This window comes from Acromyrmex echinatior, chromosome 7, assembly GCF_024713525.1.
Source record: "Acromyrmex echinatior isolate Ae372 chromosome 7, ASM2471352v2, whole genome shotgun sequence".
NCBI lineage: Eukaryota > Metazoa > Arthropoda > Insecta > Hymenoptera > Formicidae > Acromyrmex > Acromyrmex echinatior.
The window spans coordinates 12,694,774-12,718,097 of NC_141858.1; the positions used below are offsets into that span (position 1 = coordinate 12,694,774).

Here is a 23,324-nt window from a genome sequence, read left to right on the forward strand (position 1 = left end):
GATTTGATTGTATATATATTATACATATATAATTAAATCTCCAGAGCTGATGATAGATCTATTGGACTTTCAGTTATAAATTACTTTATTAAAGTTGTCAAACAATTAAATTTTCTTTGTGATATATCTGCAAATTTGAATTATTCTTAAAATATACTTGGGTCGATATTCGTTGTTCTTACATTTAAAACGATTTTAAATATAATCTTAATATATCATAAATCAATCACAGAACTGTATTAGCATCTTCAGACATTATTTAAAATGGTCTTAAAATAAGAATAGATTATGAATACCAGTTTTATATTCATTCATTTTTATACGAATTATGTCATCTTGGTTCTTTCATATCTTCATTCATATCTTTATTAAAAAATTTTTGCTACGAGTCTGAAGATTCTGATCATATCAAAATAGATTCAATCATAAAATTTTGATTTGTCTATTTTCTGATTTTGACTTTTTTTAGTGTTTTAATTAACGTAAATTAAATAGGATTCAGGCTCAGTTTTTTATTCTCTGATTGTGGTTTAACTTCATTTAAAAATTGATGGTTTTGTAGGGACAACTTTAAAAGTTACTCACCAAAAAATCAGTTTGATTAACCACAGCTAGAAAAATATAATTTTTATTTGAATCTAACTACAGTTAACTAGAAAATGTGTGTGAAAAATCAAGCCAGTACAGACCAGCATTAGTAAGTATATTGTAAATTTTAACGTCAGCTCTGAAGAATTAAGCATTAGTTGAAAACGCTTTCTACGTCCAAATCTTTTCGCATTCTTTTTCGAAAGTGCGAAAAATTATTTTTCAAGAAAGGGGAAAAATGTGGAAAGCATCGAGTATTTCTTATTTCTGAATTTATGTAAATCGTGTACATTATTCAAACGTATCTCGATATTCCGATCTCCCTGCTCCTTCATGCGTATTCGTAATGAGCACGCTCTAGCACTACCTAGAGAATGGATACTGGTGGTATCTCTACCCAGCGATAGCGAGCGTCGATTAATCAAATTACACCCGCGTCATTTTCTCCCGTTTTGTCGCAAAGCACCTCTTTTCGCCTGCGTGCACCGCTCTCGTCATTATAATTATCGTCGTCGCGTCTATCGGTGTCGTCGGTTCTCCTTCCGCGTATCGATCAAAGCAATCCGCAATCGATCTCATGCCGCATCGTCGAACGGCTCGCGTGCGGAAATGTGTAAACGCATTGCCGATCGGAGCATCGTCGCGTCGAGGATCGATCGTGGTCCAAATGGAAAATAATCCCCGCGGTATGCCGGGAGATTGTCGGGAGCGGGGGCGAAACCGGGGTGTCGGGACGCTCTCGAGATGTGCGTGCACGCGCATGCACGCGCATCTATCGGTCACCCATACCGCGGTAGCACGAATACACATTCGCCCCAGTGACCGACGCTGCGCGCAAGCGACTCCTCCGTCGCGTCGCGTCGCGTCGCGCCGCGTCGCGCCGCGTCGTTCCAGTTATCCGCCCTCGCCCGCAGCTCCGTGTATACGCGATATCGTTTATTCGCGACGCGGCAGCATCGCGATCGGTCGCGTCGTTTGCACGCGCGGACGCCCAGCGACTTGTTGGACCTTTTGGGGGGTCCGTTTCTCTCTCGTGAGATAAACGCGCGACGTGCTGCGGGTTGTCACCGTCGACACGATGTCATTCAACGGAATTTTTTTTCCGCGCCGTTCGTTTCCGCTCGCTTTTCTTGTTCCATGGGAAAACGTTTGACCGATTCTTTTCACTGTGAAAAAAATTATATATATTCTACGGAATAACCCCGTTGGTACAGCTTTGTGGCGATTGATGTATTGAATACAATTGCAGCTCGTTTTCTCTCTGTTTTACGAGTTAAACGGGAAGAGACGGAAGTGCTGAGTCTCGTTGATAAAAAACCTTTGACCAGAAAGTTTCTATCGAAAAAGAATAGGAAATCCTTTTTTACATTTCGTTCCATTTCGTCCAGCAACATCGTGGTGCTTACAATTAATTTTACTCGCAATCTGATGCCAGTGCGTGTCGATAAAGATGCTTTGTGCGCTGGAATTCCGCGTTGAAATGTTAACTAAAACACGAAAAAAGAGTTTTCGAATAATGAGTTCTCGAAACAATATATTCTACGCGTTTGATCGACCCGGACGTAACAGGCAATATTTTAATGATAAAACTTGCAGCGCAGTATGGCGGAAGTAATCCTGTCGGCAACCGGCGTCAAGGAATTAAATTCTCTCCGTCAACAACAACGCATGTTTTTAATATCTGACCTTTACTTTGCTTCGCGCAAAGCCGCTTGTTTTAAGCTTGATAATCGAGAAATTAGAATTTCTTCTTCAATCCTTAACGGTTATTGCTTGATAATATCTTTTTGGTTGATATCTATATGCTAATTATTATGGATTATTATATCTATTATCGGATTTTTTATATCTATTATCTACTGACAATTAGACACAAGTAGACACGATATAGACGTATTCTTTTATTCTACATAATAATTAAAGAAAAATATAGTAGTAGCAATTACAAAGGTAACAACTGTATATGTTTTATATATATAGAATTAATTTTTACACGAGACGTCATTGTAGAGGTGTTGAAACAGTGTCATTTCGAAGTAAAAAATACAGTGAAATAATAACAAACCTTACTCAGAAAAAGAGATTTTTTAAATGTAAATCCCCGTCTTCTGAAGATTAATGTACGTAGTTGGATAAATTAATGTACATTTATAGTTGAATAAACTATTTTATAGTTTCAATAACGTACTTATTTATTCAAGTATAATATGTACATTATTTCTATGTCTAAAAACTTGTATTAATAAAAAAATTTGAATATCACGATTCCCTAATTTAAAAGTACAATAAAAGGAAATAGAAGGGCTTGAGGGAATATTATTGTATTAATGTCATCTTTATTTGCTACCACTATATTTTTTTCTCTGAGAGAGAGAACGAGAGTGTGTACTAAAGATTATTTTTTATCACTGTTTCGTGTCTGACACTTATTGTTCGTAACTACTGACGTTCGTCACTTATTACCGAGTACAACTTTCATCTTTCTATGTTTTGTAATGTTCTTTAGATTAATTGCAGGGACAACTATTTATAAATAATATAGCATTATTTTATTTCCGCTCATTATAACTTTGTTATAATGGCAAAAATATCAAAATGAATAGCGTTCGTAAAGAATAAACAAATAGATGCATTAAGGAGAAACAAGATTTTTTTGAAAATTTAAATTCATTTTCTGCGCAATTATTTTGAAATGCCCAAAGGAATAAAACAGCAATAGTATAACATCGTTAACGAAATGCAAATAGAGTTTATTACATTTGGATTATTTTATAAATTGCAAAATCGAGAAATGTTTTCCAGTGATACGTTTTCCAATAATAATTTTCTAAAAAAATGCACTGAGAGAAAAATATTTGGTATTTGTAACTAATTGCATGACAAAATAATTATAGAATTAGAGCTCTATTTTTATAATTATTATTGCTCTATAATGGTAATAATAATAATATTCTTGAGGCTTTCACGGATTTTCTCCAGATTCATTCTTGATAATAATAATATTTTAAAAATATACTCTCTAAATTTTTTTAAGTGGAACATCATTGTAAAAAGTGAGAAAATTAAGTTAATCTTGAAAATGAATTTAATTTTCAATTTTTAAAGGTGAGATTTTATTCATTAGAATGAATTTTATTCTGACAGTTTTAAAGAGTAATTTAGTTTTGTACCACAAAAATGACTAAATTATATTTTGGTTAATTATATATATTGTTTGTATAATTATTACAATATTAACGTTACAACAGTAATTACAAAAATGGAGCTTCTAACTGTAATTATTTTACCATGCAATTACAGTCACAAATACTAAACACTTCTCTCTCGATGCAAATTGAATACTGTTTTGATGCTGCGTTTGTGACGTAATATTGGAAATAATGAAGGAGATAAGGATCGGGAGTTAGTTTTGCGAATAATAGCATCGAAATTGATGGCGGTCATCAGTAGGGAACGTAACAATAAATAATAGTGGGCCGCCACTAAATGTTTCATATTGTCGACTATCAATTCAATCCAGTCGATATCCGATCTGTGTATCTCTAACTCTCCACCACCGGTTACCGACGAACAACCGAAATTGATAATATCCATCAATTATTTCAATTCAATTGATATAAGCAACGAGTCCTCTCGACGCAGGCATTTTTCCCATGAGTACGACACCCATGAGCTTTCGATATTACTCGCGAATGAATTTGAGTGTTTTTTTATTTCGATGTAATTGAACTGTATTGCAGCATATTCTTCCGCAGGGCATATTTTTCCACTGCCCTGATTTCGCTTCCGTTCGGAATACCGGATCTAGGGGGATTTTCACATGCGTTTCTGCAGACTTTAAAGTTCATGTATACGTACGAATGAATCTCCATCCCGGTAATCAACTGCGCTTCCAGAGTAGTCCATACTTCATACCGAGAGAACTTCCACAAATATATGTACTAGCTCATCAATTTATGACGAGCACTCGTATATACTCATCCATTAGCATAGTCAAAAAAACCGTGGACTTTGCATTTCACTTTCGCCGGATTAATGTAGAAATTGTCAAATATCACAAATTTGTATTTACGAATCGATGTACTGATGATTATTAACTGCCGTTATTACTTTATTAGGTTGGCCTGCGAACGTTTATTTAATAATTCAGCTTGCGCCCGAGTTATTATCAATTCGTAATTACTTGGATTCTGAATCTAACAGTAAATCGAAATGTTATTTTGCTTTCTTCATAAATACGAGATATGAGGAGATTTTTGAGAATTATTATTTAAACATTATTGAACAAAAGCATTATTTAATTCTTTGTGGACGTTATTTAACTCAATTGAGCACATTTCTTTTTATTTTGTAAATTGCTCGTTCGATTGTCATGACTTTTGAGTAATCCGATAATGTTTTATTCGATTTTGAGGTAAAAAATAAAACTAAATAAACAGCACTTCATGTTATACTAAGCAATAAATTATAACAGATTAATTAAACGAGTAAAATCAGGTGTTGATCAATGAAATAAATTTTATTCACATAATTAGCAAAACCTTTTGGTTTATCTGAAGCCGCGATTTTCTTGCTAAATACGTGAATAATATATTTATTGCATTGGTCATTAAATTTTACTTGTTTAATTGTACGTTACAATTTCCAAAATAATACAATTTATTTCGAGAAGAAAAAATTCAAAATAATAGATCTAATATGGAGGATAAAATCAAAAAAGAATAATCTAATTATATATCACATAAAATTTGGCTTTAGGTAATTTTTAATTGCGAAGTAATATCAGGTTTCCAGTTTCGTTGTACTTGTACTTGAAACTCATCAGTGCTACGCAAACAGAACTGATTTCCGAACAGAACTAACTTTCAAATTCTGATTAGGAATTCTGTTACTAAATTCTCCTTTACTGGAGATTACTCCTTTACTGCCCTTTTCGACATTTTTAGGCTACATATAAACTCAACGATACTAAGAATTTTCTAAAACCAAATTTCACAATAATTTTCTTTACTTTTAATTACTTTTTGAAGTTTGACTTTTAGAATTTTGTGTGCGAAGCCAGAATTTAATTCAGCACTTCTGAAAACTCTTAAAAAAGGTCTTTTAAATTTTTTGCTAGAAGGCTTTTCTCTTTGAAAGATTAAGAACTGTATCACCAAGATTTTTATTTTTAACGTTTGCAAAAGTCTGAATAAATCTTCAGTTTTGCTAATAAGACCGCATATATTTTATCACTTCGATAAAATTTTGTCTCAAAGAGATTGTGACTGTTGTACATTGAACTTTTAAAGTTGCGCGTTGAACTATTAAATTAGGGCGATTCTGTCGCTTGGCGACCAAAGAATCTCAAGTAGGAAATTCCTTTGCAGTCAACGCTCGCGACTTTACGATGGGGACCGTAAATCGTCGGTGAAACCGGATTCCACGGTTAAAACCGTCCGTTTGCGCGCGATAGTCGACGCTCGATAATCGGAGACGATTTTCCGGATTGGCCCCTTTTCACGCAGAACGACGGCGGTCACGCACGATAACGTCGGCGAACGAAAAACCGCCACGAACGAAGATAAGTGCTAAGGGACGTTCACGTCGATTTTATATTGCCGGGGACGATGTGCAGCAAGTGCAGTGAATGCTGCCAAGGATCTAGGCACAGTGTGGACGCTAGCCCCACGCCAGGCTCCGATTCCGATGCCTCAGGTAACGATAGCTGATTTCTAAAGGAAGGGAAATTCGACCGCCGATTTCGCCATTTTTCACTTTCCTTTTTCCATTTTCGTTTCGATCTCTGGTCTTGCTAGTTTCCCATATAGCCGAATTATCCGTTACTATCAATATCTCTAGTTGCATTAACGTAATAAGAAATGCGATATGAGCTCTTGTTATGAAACTCTTGGTGTGGCTGTGATATTTTTATACTTGTGGCAATACGATTGATTTAATTGGTACGATTGATGGCAGTATGTTGGATGAGAGCTGATTTAATGTGATCTAGATGTTCTCTTATGCATCATATTCATTTTAATTGCTACAACTAACCGCCAGTATGCGATATAATAATTGCTATCTCGATTCGTTTTAATTACACTCCTTCCTCTTGCTGTTGCTAATGTCAGCTAACTGTTGAACTTAGTTACTGCTCGCACGGTGTTTCTAATTTTATCAACGATTAATTAGAAATATTCTGTACATCGATGATAAACAGCTGTTTATCTTATTATCTGTAAAATAAATAATTCGATAAACTGGATATTTAAGAAAATCAGGGAATTAATAGAAGTCAAAAATCTATCTCGATACATTTTTCTACGATAGCATTATATTTTTTTCGAAGCATTATACATATTCCGGAGATTTTTTCGCACTGCTATCATCAGAATTTCCATAGCATATTGAGATTTTTAGTAAATTGAGATGAAATGGGCCAAAAGCCACCTCAATTTATTATTACACTCCAATTTACTAAAAATTCTGTGCTACGCAAATTCTAACGACAGTATCGTGTTTTGTGTAAAAAAAATCTTCGGGTTATGTACATACTATGGAGAGAAAAAAAATAATTTCTTTAAACTGCAAAATGTCTAAAATTTAAATAGTCATAATTTGATGAAAATAAAAGTCGTATAATTATGAACTAAATTTATTTAAAAGCTCTTGAGTTGTAGTTTTAAATGCCATAAACTTTATTTCGAAACAAGATTGTGTTTTGCTGTAGAAAAAATGTTTAAAATGGTAAAAAATGCCATTTTTCACCCATTTTACCTCAATTTACTAAAAATCCTGACGTGCTACGCAAATTCTGCCAACGGCATCATGTTCAGCACGGAAAAAAATCTTTGACTATATGTACTGTGGCACTACGGAGAGAAAAAAGTGGCTTTTTGCTGAACAGTAAAATTGATCAAACTGAATTTATTATTGTTCGACAAAACGAGACCAATATTTTTTTTAATTTTTATAATTTTTTAATAATTTCTTTTGTTATTAACAATTACTTATTTATGATTATTAGTATACAAAAAATGCAATTTATTATAGGAAATTTCAAAAGTGGCCACTAAATACTTTTTTTTTCATTAGTATCTCTTGCGGAAATAAATCGTCGATAATGAAACACGATGAACTTTTTCTGTGTATTCGCGCGCGCGTTATATAACATTTAAAAAAAAATCAATTAAATCACAAGTTGATGAAATAAGTTGCGACTGTCAGACTAGATTTATCTCGTTCTATAAATTTTCTTTCTGCCTTTGTTCGATTTTTTCGTTTTGTCTCTTTTTTCTCGTACTTTTGTAACAAGCCTTGATTTTCAACGTGCTTTTTTATTGAGACGAACTTTGTCTTTTTCGTCGAATGGAGTTTATTTCGAGCTTTTTTCGATACTTCAGACGCTGCCAAACTTAAAATTCTAATGTATTTTGTTTATCATATTGCTTTTATAATCAAGTTTTGCGTAACGCTGACGAAATACTTTCATTGTATAACATGAAATTCTTAGTTTTATTTTATTTCGTTTTTATTTGTAATATTAATTTTATTTTCTTATTTTTTCGAATATGAAATTAATTTTTACCCTCCACCGATCTAATTATGTTTTGAATGCATAGTTAATTATTTTACAAAATAATTAACAAGAATAATAATAATAATAATTGATAAAATTCACAATCATGATAATAAATTTTGATAGATAAATCTTGTAAAAAATAAGTAAACTACAATCGACTTCTATGAAAGTAAAACCTTGTTAATAGTTACTTAAAGTAACACTTCACAGATTCAAGAATTTTTTCAAATTTTTATATAATTCGAAACAATACAAAAATCTGCACTGAAGATCCAGGTTGCTGACGGGATAAACAAAATTTCCTGGCTGATGGAGGATGAAATATTTTTAAAACATAAAGCTAACTATTTATAAGTTGACTTTCTGTCAATAATACGAATACATTTATGAAATATTTTATTCGTTTCAGCTTAAGATAAAACATATTCTTGGATATTTAATTATTATATCTTTCGTGTAGACAGTAAATAGCATGAGCTAATAGAATGAGAACACAAAGCACTTCTAATCCCAATACGACATTTTATTACAGCAAAGTAATGTGAACTCTTGCGAAGTTAGATTAACGACAACAAAGTGTAATAAAAACGCGAAGATCTTCCGTGGCCTTACTCAACTTCGCTCTATTTTATCGCGAGGTTTCTTCTGCTTCTTCTTCGTGATACGTTCGCATGTCCTTCTCTCCGTAACTTTCTTCTTCCAATCTATGTTTTAGATGCTTTTAAACTTAACAACTATTGAATTAAAATCAAATTACGTAAATTCTTTTCTCTTAGTAGAAAAAGAAAAGAAGGTTTTGCTTCATATTCTGTTTTATATTTGTTTCATATAAAATCAAAATATATTGCTCGCTAGAACAATTGTCATTAGATTTGCAGAAAAAGAACAGAAACATAAGAGAAAAAGAAATAACATCTTTTATTACTTTATAATCAGTTATTACAACCAAAATTGTATTTTTAAATTAATATTAAAATTTTAATGATTCAAATATTCAATAAATTTTCTGAGAAACTTTGTTTCCTGAGTTGTGTCATTATAGTAGCAAATGAGCGATATAATTTTGTGTAAACAAATTTTCTGTAAAAAAATTCTGTATAGAGACTAAAAAAACTAATATAATAATATAATAAACTAATATAATAAACTAATATAGAAATGATAATATAAAAATGATAATATAAAACATATTTTGCTTAATACATATATAATATGTATCATATCACATAACGTATTGTATGCAAGAGAAAAATAGCGATAATATAACTAAACTTCTTTACATAACACTTGATACTGGCTCTCGTACATTTTCAAGTATTATATTTTCAAGTAGATATATCAGGGATATCGAGATTTAGGTTCTCTCGCAGATATATTTTATCGTCTTTCCACACCTTTTTCCTTCAGCTCAATCCGTTCAGTTTTCTCTCGTTCGTTCTTCCTCCGACGAGTTTTCCGTCCTATTACAGCACCGGCTATTTCTCGATGTACACAAACGTCACAAACTCTCCTTTGTACGATGGATAGGAAGTATTCACGGAGCGTCTCTGAAATATGAGTATTCCAAGACGTATAACGTTGACTTTTTGCCGCTCCCTCGTGGCCTCTTTGTCGGAGATTTTACACTGCACGAACTTGTGAATAAACGTTTGTGCATTAAAAGACGAAGCAACGAGAGGTACTTGATAAGTTAAAAATCAACTTTAAAACTTTATACAATATAAAGTTAAACAGTTGATACACTCTTCTGAATTGAGATAGCTTATATAATGATAAAATTAGTCATTATTGCTTTAATGTTTTACAAATGATTGAATTAATATTAATTCATTTAACCATTTTATAAAATTGAAGAGTTTCTCCACCAAAAACCAAATAAATCCAGAAGTTTTTTATTTTGTTTAAATAGTAAAATATCTAAATCAAAACTTAAAATTTTGTTCTTGTATCTATTATATATCTATTATATAGAACAAAATTATTATATTTATTTAATGAACGATTTCTTTTTGAAGATGAAAAAATTTTTTTACTTTCTCAAAATTTTACTTTTTAGATTTGTTTAATTTTTGTGAAAAAAAAATCCTTCAATTATTATTATGCTGTTTTATATATTTTATATATTGCATTATACAATTGCTTTATAAAATTATTTCACACATTATATTAATAGATCTTTTCGAATTTTATGAAGTTTGATCATGTCATATTTTACGTCATGATCGAGTGTTACAATTTCAAGATCTACGACAGTAAGGGCAATGATAATCCGTCTACAGAAGACAGTAATCAGGATTATTTCCTCTGAGGTTCACCCCAAGAGAGTTTGGGATTTAGACTCTTATCTCTTAGAGCCAGGTTTATTACTGAAACCTCTGGGTAGTGGATGAACGATAGCAAACGAAATTCTCCTACCTTCGTTGGAATTTTTCTTTGATTTTCTGTCTTTAAACGATTTTGTGTTTTTACGAAGTTTACGACAATCCAAAAATAAGGAATTACCATGCAACAATGCGCATCGCTAATTTACACGCGATAGAAAATAGTCGTTTATTCGAATGGTTTATCTTTGTCCTATGCGAATTTGACGTAGCCCCGACATCCACTCGGCCCTCAAATTGACGCGCAAACAACACGCGGTACAATACGCGCCACGACCGTGCGTTAATTTTCCATTCGAAAAAAAATATTCGGTGGATCAATCGCACGCTCGGTCGCTCGCTCGCTCGCCGAAAGGGACACGCGAGTTACACGTTTCGCCAATTATGTGACGGCGATCATCTGCAACGCGGATCCACGAAAACACACATCGTATTGCAGGAAAAAAAAACACCCATTATTGCTATGGACACAATCAACGACCATCAATATAAAAACGAGGAGCGCTGCCACAATTTCACTTTCCGGAATCTACCTGTGACGAGCAGCTTCCTGCAAGTCGCCCTCACAGAACGTGATAAATTTCGTTTACTATGCCAAACGCACCGTGAAAGAGTTCCTCTTGAGCTTGCAAACGGGATCGCACGCTTGAAAGGAAAGTAGAGAAAAAGCGCGAGGCTCTCCTTGGGCTCACCTTTTCGCTTTCCTTAATATCGACTTCCTTTTTGACTCTTCTATGTTTCTCGACTTTTCGCGAAACTCGGGAAAACTCTGCTTTGAAGTCTGTACTAAATACGCCATTTATTCATGATTTACTTTGATCAATATGGTAATTTAAAATCTATACGATTACTATTCATGCATGTATACAGAGATATAATTTGATGGAAGCTATTTAATTACTTACAAACTATGTATCGTTTATTTGCTATAACAATTTGCGATACAACTCCAAAAAAAACAGAGTTTCTAGAAAATAAAGTTCAATGTTTTGAATTATCAATATTTTGTGATATTAATTTTGAAATGCAATTTTAGTGTGATAACTGATTGTAGAGGATTAAAAGTATGTTTCCTTTTTCTTTTTGATTTCGTTCTTCTTCTGCAAATAATTAAAGAATGAGTTTTTAATTATATTGTTTTATTGTATTGAATGAGCGATGTTACCGAAAAGGAAAAAGAGGAAATCGCACGAAGTTCATATAAGGTTTTACAATCAGCCCAGTACTGGCCCAGTATTGTCTAAGTATTGGATGATAACTTGGATCCAGTACTGACAGATGATACTGGTCCAGTCATTTTAGCCAATCATTTGTTAGTACTGGCTGACAAAACTTTGGCCGTCAGCCAGCCATTGGGTCAATGATGGCTCTGTACTGTCTGACAGAACTTTAGCTGTCATTCGATAGCCATTATTTGTCAGTGATGGCCTCATACTGGTTGACAGAACCTCGATTATCAGTTGACAGTTGAGCGTTGGTTTCGTTGTAACTGCTGGCGACCATGTATAGGAACATTTCAGAAAAAAACTTTGTTATTTGCAAATTGGGAACTTGTCAATAAAACTGAAATTAAAACCTTGTGAGAACTTCCTCCTTAAAAACAATAGTTAGCGCGCTAAAGACGAAGAGTAATCTTATTAATGAGCACCAGTTCTATTAACAAGTGCTTCCAAAGAAAACGGGGTCACGGCATAAATCTAAATTCATATCTCCCGCGTGGTTTAGAATACTAAAACAACTGTACATACGTCAGATCCTTACAAATTCATTCAATCATGCATTTACATCATCAACTTGAACAGGTGTACATAACTAACTTGTGTACATGACTAACATACACACGCACACATAACTGGTGTATTATGCATAATAAACATAAAATATGCGCGACTCGTGTACGCGTACATATAATATGCATATACCATGGATAGCATATCCATAATTAATCATGCGGTGTTGATATTTTAATTTTATTGATAACAAATACTTTGTCGTGTCGAACATCACTTCATTAATTCTGTTGAATAAAAGTTCGCTTGACAGGTAAGACGACTTGAGACGTATCATCTTTCCTGTAAAGGAATAAACAGATAAATTAATTAAATAATATAAAAGTTTAAATAAAGCGCGTATAGATATTATGTTATGAAATAAATTTAATTTTAATGTAAATACTAAGCTTATTATACTGTATATATTATGCAATTTGTACACATTATTATTGTATATATATATATATTTAAGGCAAATTATTTTATAATAAAACAAAACTTTTCAGTTTTTTTATTTAAAGTACACAGAATTGCATCAAGCTTTATTTTATTTGATTTACACAATAGATATATTATTAAAGAGAATAAAATTGAGATATAATTGAGATATAATCTTGGGATACATGTCGTGCAAATAAGTATATATCCAAATAAAAAAGCAACTAGTAAAATATTGCGGAAAATCTAAATTTTAAACACCAAGGATCTATGGCTTACTGGATTTAGGATTTGCTTTCGGGATGCGTGCACCCACAGTCGATACCACGTTCGATTTACGTTTTGTTATATATAAATGTGTTTTTTGCATAAGTACACACACATGTTCCATGTGGGTACGCGAGACTCGCCTCGATTCGGTTTCGCTTTTTGGTATCGCAATTTATCATATATTGACATGCACTTCGCATAAATATACGTGTGATGCGTTCAAACGTCGGAGAGACGAAAAAATGCACCGCCGTGAACGCTCGATCGATTTTCGTGTTATTATGCATGCGTGACCGCAGCTTGCTACAATACATGGAAAATATATGTAGGTATTTGGTCGGATTCACATATGTTTAGGATGGAACGTGAACAATATTTTAACTTATAACTCTATTATACATATTGGGTGATCCTAGTAACTGAGCTGGAATGTAGTTCTTTTCTAAGTCAATATAGAAAAAAGTGTGATAAAGGAAAATCTGTTTATTTAACTATTTAATATGATCTCTATCATTCTATGATTATATCTTTTTAAACAATACACTTGCAATACTACACAATCATATAAACAAATGGAATTATTAGGTTTTTTTAGTAAATTGATTCTTAATTATTTTGCATATTTGTATAAATATTATAATAAGATATTATTTTGCTAGATATTACTTATTTCGTCATAAAATTATTTTATTTACATTACGTGCTTGAATATATCATCATGACATTTTAAACAATTTAAAATACTTTTTTTTTGTAACTAGCAAGTAGATACATTAGATACATTTAGAGCTGTAATTCGTTCTTTCAAGTTATTTTCTGAAAAATATTAGGTGTTGGAATTAATTCGTAGCGTTTTACAAGTGATGGGAAGTACTTTTATTAATGTATTTTTTAATGCTCATGTGAAATAAATAACATTCTTTCATTAAAAACGCTACGAATTAATTCCAACACCTAATAGATTTCGAATACATATTGTATTATCCTCTAAAACATCTCAACAAAAAATCTTATGTGTATTTATCATAATATGTATAAATACAAAAAATAATACAAATGAAAGTAAATTATGATAAAAGTCATAATTTAAAGGAATAAATAGCAGAGAACTGTGATAGTACGCATCGATTCTTCACTTGGATCTTTTATAATAGTATACGAGTTTATAGTCAAATTGCCAATGACGAAAGTCGAAATAACTAAGAAAGACGGTTCGCGAGTTTTTCAATGATTCTCTCACGCTTTCTTAGGTACTCGGAACTTGACTTGGAAAGTGTGGGATGTGCGGATGGCGAGTTTCCACTATAGGCCTCTGCAATATCCGTAACTTTCCGAAATCGAACTTTAGTTTCCGCGGGAAACTTTCCGATACTTGTTACCAAAGTTTCTGGAAACTCTCAAACAGGGGCGTTACCACTGTAATAATTGCAAATTTGCTGGAAACCAATATGTTGCCTTTCAAATGGAAAGGATTCACTGCAATGGCAATTGCATTTTGATCTGCACACCTACCTAACTTATCGTTTGTAATCTAAAATAATCAGTTTAAGAACATAGAAGAGATAACATTTCTTATTATTATGACCAGAAGTACAATAAAACAATTATTGTTATCGCAAATTCGATAATAATGACAATAAATTCGTATTAATGAGAGGCATAATTATGAAGAAACTTATTGTTTTTATTATCTAGCCTCAACGTGCTGTCTACAAATTTCTTCCCCGTTAATAAATGATGTCGCTAATTGCTGTTTTTTCTGTTTGTTACAGAAGAAGAGTGGAATCCAGATGGCAAGGGTCACCGGCAGTCCAACGATACCGGTGAGTACTAATTTTTTATGAAATTTCATTCGCGAGCGAATGGACTTCTTTAATCATTTTTGTTCTTCATCATTTTTCTCGGTAGCTGTCTGCTTTAGTCATTACCTTAGTTTGAGATTGATCAAGTCGCAACTTCCCGACTATAATTTTCTGCGGATAGAATATATCTTGCAAGAAATCATATTTTATCTGTCATATTTTAAATTTAGTCGATACAGAATATTCTAAGCTTATCGAGAATTTTTATTGATTAACTTGAAGAAAAATCTTTTTCGTGGTCTATAAAAAAGTTTTATAAAAAATATGCTCAGTAAGACCGTAAATAATGAAGGATATATTAGATATATAGCGTTTGCAAAAAATAACTGAAATTGGAAATTTATATTTTCATATAGCAATGATTGTTATATAGATATAAAACGTTTAAGGTGATGTTTAATAAAACAATTTTTTAGTTTAAATGAAAATTTGCTTTTTTTTTGTTTTAATTACGTTCTAAAAACGTCTATTTTTATAATTTTTTAATCCAAAATAGTGTGAAATAAAATAATTTTGTATTAATAATACAATTAATACAATTTTAATTATATAATTAAAATTAAAATTAATTAAATAGTAAAATTAATTATATTTATAATATAATTTTACATTGTAGCCAAACTTTTTGTACTTTTACTTACTTTTAAACATACTATAGGAAAATCTCTAATTTTTTAATAATTTTTTTATTTTATTAAAAAATACTTTTTTAATTATTACATTTGTCGTAAATACGTTTATTTTGATTTAATCAGTCTAATCGTGTCTTTGCCGAATGGAAACAAACGTTAATTTTTTGGAACAGATTTTCTTGGGATGATCAAATCAATGCGTCTTAATTAACTCTGTTCTCTTCATTTCTTCAATGATGATTTTCAATTTAAAGGAAAATAAAGAGAAAATATAGGATTTCGAATATTTTATAGAAATCCGAACGTGACAATCATGACAATAACATAATTATCCGAACAAGTGTAGAAACGTGGAAAATTCGCTGTCATCCTTTTGCGTACCGAAGTGGCTGAATTTGTCGTGAATAGAAGTACTCATTACTGTCTCACGAGATCGACTGTTCCGTGAAGGAATTATCTAGATTGCATTGCCTGCAATCGCCTTTGGCTCCTGTTCCTTCCCTTCTACTCTCGCCTTCTCCTTGGCCTTTAGATGCATTACGAGCTTAACTTAACCCTTGGAATTAGCGAGGTCTCAGTCAGGTTTCTTCAGTTCAAGTTTCACTCTCTCTCCTTCGTTTATTTTCTGAAGTAACTGCGCCTTCCTCTCTCTCTCTCTCTCTCTCTCTCTCTCTCTCTCTATCTCTTCCGTTTGTACCGCGTGAAATTGATACGCCCAGTCTGTTGTCTTCATCGCGATTCTATTCTGCTGCAACTACAGACAAAGTGACGTTAAAGAGTGAACGCTCCAAGTTGCTCCGAGGAGCAACTTTTTACCTCTTAACTAAAAGGGATATGATATATCAGTTGCGTTATACTTTGTATTTATTGTTTATGACTTGTAGCTCTTTTATATTTATATGATTTTGTATCAGTTGAGCCGTTTGTTTATATTTAAAAAATTGGTATATCAATGTTTAATTACCGATAAAAAAATATTGTTATCTTTTTTTGTGTTTTATCTAAGTATAATTACTGCTAAAAGTTTTCAACCAATGAGTAACTATTGTTTTGCTATTAAAAAAAAAACTACAAATAAAGATTTAATATACTTAATTCTACTTATTGTTAGCATTTGCTCCAAAACTTCCTTAACTGTACTTATCCAGTTGCTCTCTAAATCTGAATCAGTGGATAATCGCTGATATATTAATGTCACATAATCAATGAAATATGAGATCCCTAATTTATCTAATCTTTATGTAATCTAATGAACTTTGTTTTAGTGCATAAATTCAATGAACATGATATTGGAAGATTGAAATTAACGTGCAAATCAGTATTTTAATTATATAATGTTCAAACTTTTCTTTTTAGTTGAACTTTTGCACTGATTCAGATTTAGAGAGTACTTCAATTAACGTATCTTTGCTTGAAGTCAACGTAACTGAACAATTTTTTTTTATTTCAAAAATCAAAATTCGAAGATTTTAATTTAATACCAGCAAAATAACATAACAATAAAATCACAACAGAGGTAATCAAAAGGAAACAGAGAAGTCCAATTATTCAATTTAATTAAATACAAGAGATAAAAAAAGTTTTATACGAAAATATAGCTCGATTAGAGAATGAAAAAGTTGATTGAAAAAAGACGAACGACAGTTTTGTTATATGTAATTTCCCGTGAATATTATATAAAAGACAAATAATGGAAAATAATTTCAAACTTGCAGCAGTAATTGCAGCATTCCGAATAAGGCTGTCCACACAAAATCTGTAACACGTAATATTACATTAAATATTGAACATAAACTGACGCCTATATGTAAACCTATGCAATATGTTTTCTTTGTGCCTTGATGTAAGTTTATTGTTATGTATAATGTATAGGCTTTAGTTTACGATTCAATACTTAACATAACGTATTGCTTAGGATGTTCTTGTGCGGAGATCTTAAGCGAAAACCCGAAATGAGAAAGAAAGGAAATGTTGTTCTGGATTTATCTTCCTCTCTTTCTTTATAAAAGCAAGCTATCTGCTATTAAAATGCATGGAGGATGTATTACACATGCTTTCAAAATGATGAAAGAGTTATGAAAAAATTACAGATTATTCTAGATCGCATTTAGAAGATAATATAGAATTTAGCGATGGTTCACCATCTGGATTAAAAGTTATTTCGATAAAAAGTAATATTTGTGTTCTAACAAAAATATATGGAAATATATTATAAAATAATGAAAAAAATCTCGATTTTTTATATAAGTAGATATTTTAAATATTCAAGATGATTTATATAATACATTGCATTGCAGAAGTTAATTGTTTTGTAAACAAACAAAGTATTTACTTTTTTCTAAAAATATTTGTAACTAATCTCTTAATTGCAATAAAACTTGATATAAATTATCTTGAATATTTAAAATACTCGTACAAAAAAATTGAAATTCTTGTTATTATTTTTTCAATTTTAGTTTACAATAAAAAAATAAATAAAATATATAAACAAAAAAATATTATTTGATAAAAATGTAGTTTATTTAAAGTATAAATATTAACGCATTTGTAAAAATTGGTACACTATATCCTTAACATCTTTGTGCGTTTCGCATGTTACGCGTTTAATGCATTTTATTGTCATGTTTAACATGTATCTAGTACAACTCGTGCGGGTATATCGATTAATCGATAAAAGATAACAAATCAGTTTTCACAAAAATTTAATTATTACGTTATATTGATGATACGAATATTTATTAACAGCTCGGCGTAATTTAATACATCCGCACAGTTATTTTTATTTATCTTATATCTTTTTGACGTCAATCACATTACGGAGAATTTTATAGGAATGTTAAATATTTACTATAAATGCTTGCCGACAGAAAAAAAATCATTCACCCAAGATAGAAATCCTATCGTTTACATCCGAGCAAAAGATCACTGTTGTAATTTGAGAACATTTACGATATAGAGAAGGAGATAACAGAGCGACAGACTGAGTAAGGCAATGGGGTTGAAAATAAAGATCTTTTAGGGATGAGGATCTCTTCACTCTTCCTTTTAAGGCGATAAAAACGTTTTTCAACGTTACTCGGAACACCTTTTCTGAAATTTCTACTTTTTGTGGACGCGCTTCCCCTTTGGATCAATTCCGCAAGGGTTGCTCCGAAGTGAAAACCTGGGGTAATTCTCGCGGGGTAAGCTCTGTGGATAACCCATCGGCGTACGGCGTACCGGCTCTCTCGACGCGCGGAAACTCCTCGGCTCCGTCGGAGCCGGCGCCGCGCCGCGCCGCCGAGATGGCGTGCGGAGTCCGGCGGTGGCGGTATCCGGTATGTCGACGTCTCGCCACACCCTGCTGCGTCCGTTTCTACTGGCGAAATGTTCCCGAGAAACCTGCGCTGCATGATCGCCGTAAAATATATCGTTCTCTCTGCTTTTCGGAAAAAAGGAAAAGTCATCTCGGTAAAATTTTTCCCTTCTTTTTTCCCATCTTTGCATGCCGTGTATGCAACTTCGATCGTTGTGTAGAAAAAATGGCTACGTTCTGCAAAAGAAGCAGCTTTGTAGCTATTGTAAAATTCTTCGTGATTGATTTGTATATTTAGATCCATAAGGAACCGAAAGCAAGAACTAATCGTATTGAGGAATTTTATACAGTTGCAAAGCTGGTTTCTGTGTTGAATGCAGCCAATGAAACAGATTATATAGTCGAAATAGGTTATTATTAATGAATACGAAATTATATGCTATTGTTAATTAAATGTATATCTCGCAATTTTTAACAACCAGAGTTGACTCCTATAGTCTTTGGTATAAATTTTGTTTGTTGTTATATCATACACACACACACACACACACACACACACACACACACACACACACACACACACACACACACACACACACACACACACACACACACACACACACACACACACACACACACACACACACACACACACACACACACACACACACACACACACACACACACACACACACACACACCACACACAATTAAAGGAGTCTAAATCTTATTAGTTTTAATTTCATTATTATTATTAACAAAATTATAGATTGCGATCAATAATATACGTACGTTGTTGCAAGAGAATATTATATTAATCTTCATAAAGTTAAATAACAATTAAAAGATTATATCAAATTTTTGATCGCAAGGAGCGAAGAGAAGAAAATGAACAAAAAGGATAAAATATAGAAAGATAAATCTTTATCATTTTATATTATCGAAGAATAATATATCTTTTAGATGATAAGTTTATAAATTATTTTTGCAATCTTCGAAATACTTCATTAATTTCCAGAATTATCGTAAATAACGTAATATCATCATTAAACACGTAATTATTGAATGAGAATTTTTACTATACGGGATAAATAATTTCCGCAAATGAGATAGCATTTAATTGCATTGCTATGTCTGACTACATACGTTTCATTTTCCCTATGCATACAAAATTTTATAAACGGGGGCTTTACTTGCTTTTATATTATAAATTTTTCAAAATAAATAGAATAAGTAATCAATATGCCGAAAAATTTTATTTCGTAATCTTTTAAATAAAAAGTCGAAGCTTGTTTAAATAATATCTTGTATTTGTAACTTTTCCAAAATAGTTCTTATGCAATTTCATTTTCATAATCACTGCAAAAATACAATTCAACAAAAAAGAGTTGAGTATGTATGTACAATTCCAATTAAAACGGCGTAACCCGTTCGCTGAAAAATCGATTTGATAATACGATGAAACTCGTTTTCTGTTAAGCCGTGACACAATCGATCAAAATATAATGACGTCTAACACAATTAATCCGATCGACATGGAGTTTGATTTTCTGACAACAGTATTATAGTTAAACTTTAGACGATACATTATTTTAAAGATGCTCAGAGCTCAATTCAACTAGTTAAATAAATTATGACTGATTTAAAAGATTAAAAATAATAAGAATTAATACTATTTTCTTTCACAAAGAAATAATAAAAATTATTTCCCTTATGCGTAAAATAAATGTCCTAATAATATTTGTAATTATTAAGATATTTGTCAATAACAATAAAAAATGGTAAAGTTAAAAGTAGATGTTAAATATTATGTATCAAATAAGTAATAAAGATATATAATTTTGATTATAATTTATTGCAAAAAATTAATAATTTTAAATTTTTCAGAGAGAGTTATTTTCATTTATTCTTACCATTTTGAGTAAGAAATAGTGGATATTAATTTTATGATACTACTAATTAATAATCAATGATAAAACTGATCATACATCTTCTTATTACTTCAGTTAAGATATTTGTCCAAAATTGACAAGTAACTCGTATAAAGTAACTCGTTACAGTTACAGTTACTTTTTTCAGGAACTTTATTCCTTTTTCTCCATCTATATCTATAATTTAGTTACTTTTTAGAATTTAGAATCGATAACTTATAACGGTTACCTTTTGAGAAAATTTTAACTTTATAAAAATAACTACTTATTTTTATAAAGCAACTTTTCCGCATTTATCTTGTATGAATTTTAGAAGACGCATTTAATAAATCTTTCAAAAGCAAAAATATTTTTTCACACAATTTAAAAAAAGGAAGCGTTGCTATTTTTCTCTCGGATAAATTAAGCAATGCTAGTCAACTCTCAATAACGTTGTAAGAAAACAAATAACCCCGTTGAGTTACGCCGTCATTGCTCCGCGGATACAATTGTTGTTTCGAGCGGAAACAGAGATGCGTTTGATGGGCATCCGGCAAACACAGGATTAAGTTATTTAAATGAAGGGAAATACATGTACAAATTTTCTTCTTAAACCGACTAACATCGTTTGCGAAACGATACGATTATACGCGGCTATTTCTCCCGCGAATTTCATTATTTAAAGTGTTCCTATTCCGGAGGAAGGGTTGAACAACCCTCAGGTTAACGTTTAAAACCCTCGACCGTCGATGTTATAGCGACTTTATCGCCTTATCCACGCCGTGATGCTTCGTCCGTTCGCTCGTGCGAACGGGACGATAAAGAAGAGACCTCCGTTGGCACAAGTGCACCTCCCTCGCAGCTTCCTCCTCCAACTCTCTCTCTCCCCCCCACTGTTCGGTCTCCGCCACGTGACGAGCGGCGACGCAGCGCGGATCCACCGTCAACTAATATTGATTATAAAACCGGCGGCGACGACGGCGGTGGCGGTGGCGGCGGCGGCGGCGGTGGCGGCGGCGGTGGCGGCGGCGGCGGTGGAGGTGGTGGTGGTTTCTTCGTTCTCCTTTTTTTCCTTTTGTTAAGCGGAGCCACGGGCGGTGGTACACGCGCGCGAGACACAATACGTCCGTAGTGTGCGTCGTGGCGGCGGCGACGGCGGTGGCGGCGGCGGTGGTGGCGTCGGTGACGACGGATTACTCTCGCGGAGAATCGCCGGAGACGACCGGCTCGCCTGCGGTGAAGTGAATAAAGCCCCATCGGGCCAGACGCACGCCGTAGAGTCGTCTCTCGTCTGCGATCCCTCGTCGCGTCTCCTTATTTCGTCGCGCGTTTCCCGGCTCCGGAAATCCGCGCACGAATCGACGCTTGCGGACAGGAACGTCTCGTCGCCTGCCTGAGGTGGAAAGAGAGAAAGAGTGAGCGAGTGGGAGGAGAGAGAGAGAGAGAGAGGGTGCATTGACTCCAGACGCAATGTAAGTAAACGAGAGAGACGTGACACAGTGCGCGTAAAGTCTTTAAAGCGCGATGATTACGACGCGAAGAATTCTTTTGGAATTTCTAACAGCTGCGTCTTCGAACGAAAGGATTACGCAATATTATGACTAACCGGAGTAGTCTGCAAGAGATCTGTCTTAAGTCGCGAAAATTGTCCCTGGAAACGTGTATACTTTTTTAACGGTGTGTTTTCTGTGAATAAGACGTGAATGAAGTAGTGTAGAATTTCTATCCTGTATAATTCTTCTTAGCGATAATTATTTTTATTATTTTCATTATTTTTGCGTGATATTGAATAATAGAATAGGATCTTGCACGCTTATTTTATGCATCTCTGCTAATATTTTATATATTAATGTTAATATATTTAATATATGAAATATTTGAATGAGATGTGAATGAATGGCATTGATAGAATAATGGCTTTATCTAATATTTTCTAGTAATAATTATCTTCAGTCTTTCATCATTGAGATTATTCCATATTTTTACATCACATTAAATTGACAGAATAGAATCTTGCACTTTAATTTATATATTTTATGCGTATTTTTAATATCAGTATTAACATATTTAATAAATGAAAAATGTAAATGAGAAAATGAATGATATCGATAGATTCTATTCTTTAATCTTTCCTAACGATAATTATTTTCATCTTTTCACCATTGAAATTATTCCATATTTTTGCATGAATGACAGAATAGAATCTCGCACTTTAATTTATATATATATACTCTACGTATTTTAAACATATTATAATACGAATATATTTTATTTTATGTGAAAAGTATCACGTTTTGTATGAACGTGATATTTCAAGAATTGGCATGCGCGAATATAAAAAATATATTTTACGACCGTCGGGATAAAAAATACTTTTGTCACATTTTACAATATTATATCAATTGTTAACTAAAAAATGTTTATAAATAACTGTTAGAAAATTTTAATGGAGTAAATATTTGTATCTGTTTTAATCAGAAATAAATGTCGAAATTTACTTTAGACAAAATTATTTAACGTTCGCAATAGTTCCGAATCGATAAACTGCATGAATGCGTTTATTACATATATAATATTCTGCAAAAAGTCACGAAGCAAAAGTCAACGGTATT

The 23,324-nt window shown here is 32.5% G+C and overlaps 1 protein-coding gene and 1 pseudogene across 18 annotated transcripts in view; both read left to right on the forward strand.

Annotated features, from left to right (window-relative positions):
• LOC147909219 (uncharacterized) overlaps nt 1-6,191 on the forward strand; it is a 28,854-nt pseudogene extending 22,663 nt beyond the window's left edge. Inside the window, exon 4 of the transcript XR_015545676.1 lies at nt 5,958-6,191. The product of XR_015545676.1 is annotated as an uncharacterized LOC147909219 (transcript). The remainder of the gene's footprint in view (nt 1-5,957) is intronic.
• LOC105152304 (uncharacterized) overlaps nt 1-23,324 on the forward strand; it is a 327,635-nt gene that overhangs the window by 166,390 nt on the left and 137,921 nt on the right. For all 17 annotated transcript variants that reach the window (XM_087407726.1, XM_087407725.1, XM_087407737.1 and 14 more), the window contains one exon: nt 14,786-14,836. In XM_087407726.1, the coding sequence (XP_087263852.1) occupies nt 14,786-14,836 (51 nt within the window). The remainder of the gene's footprint in view (nt 1-14,785; nt 14,837-23,324) is intronic.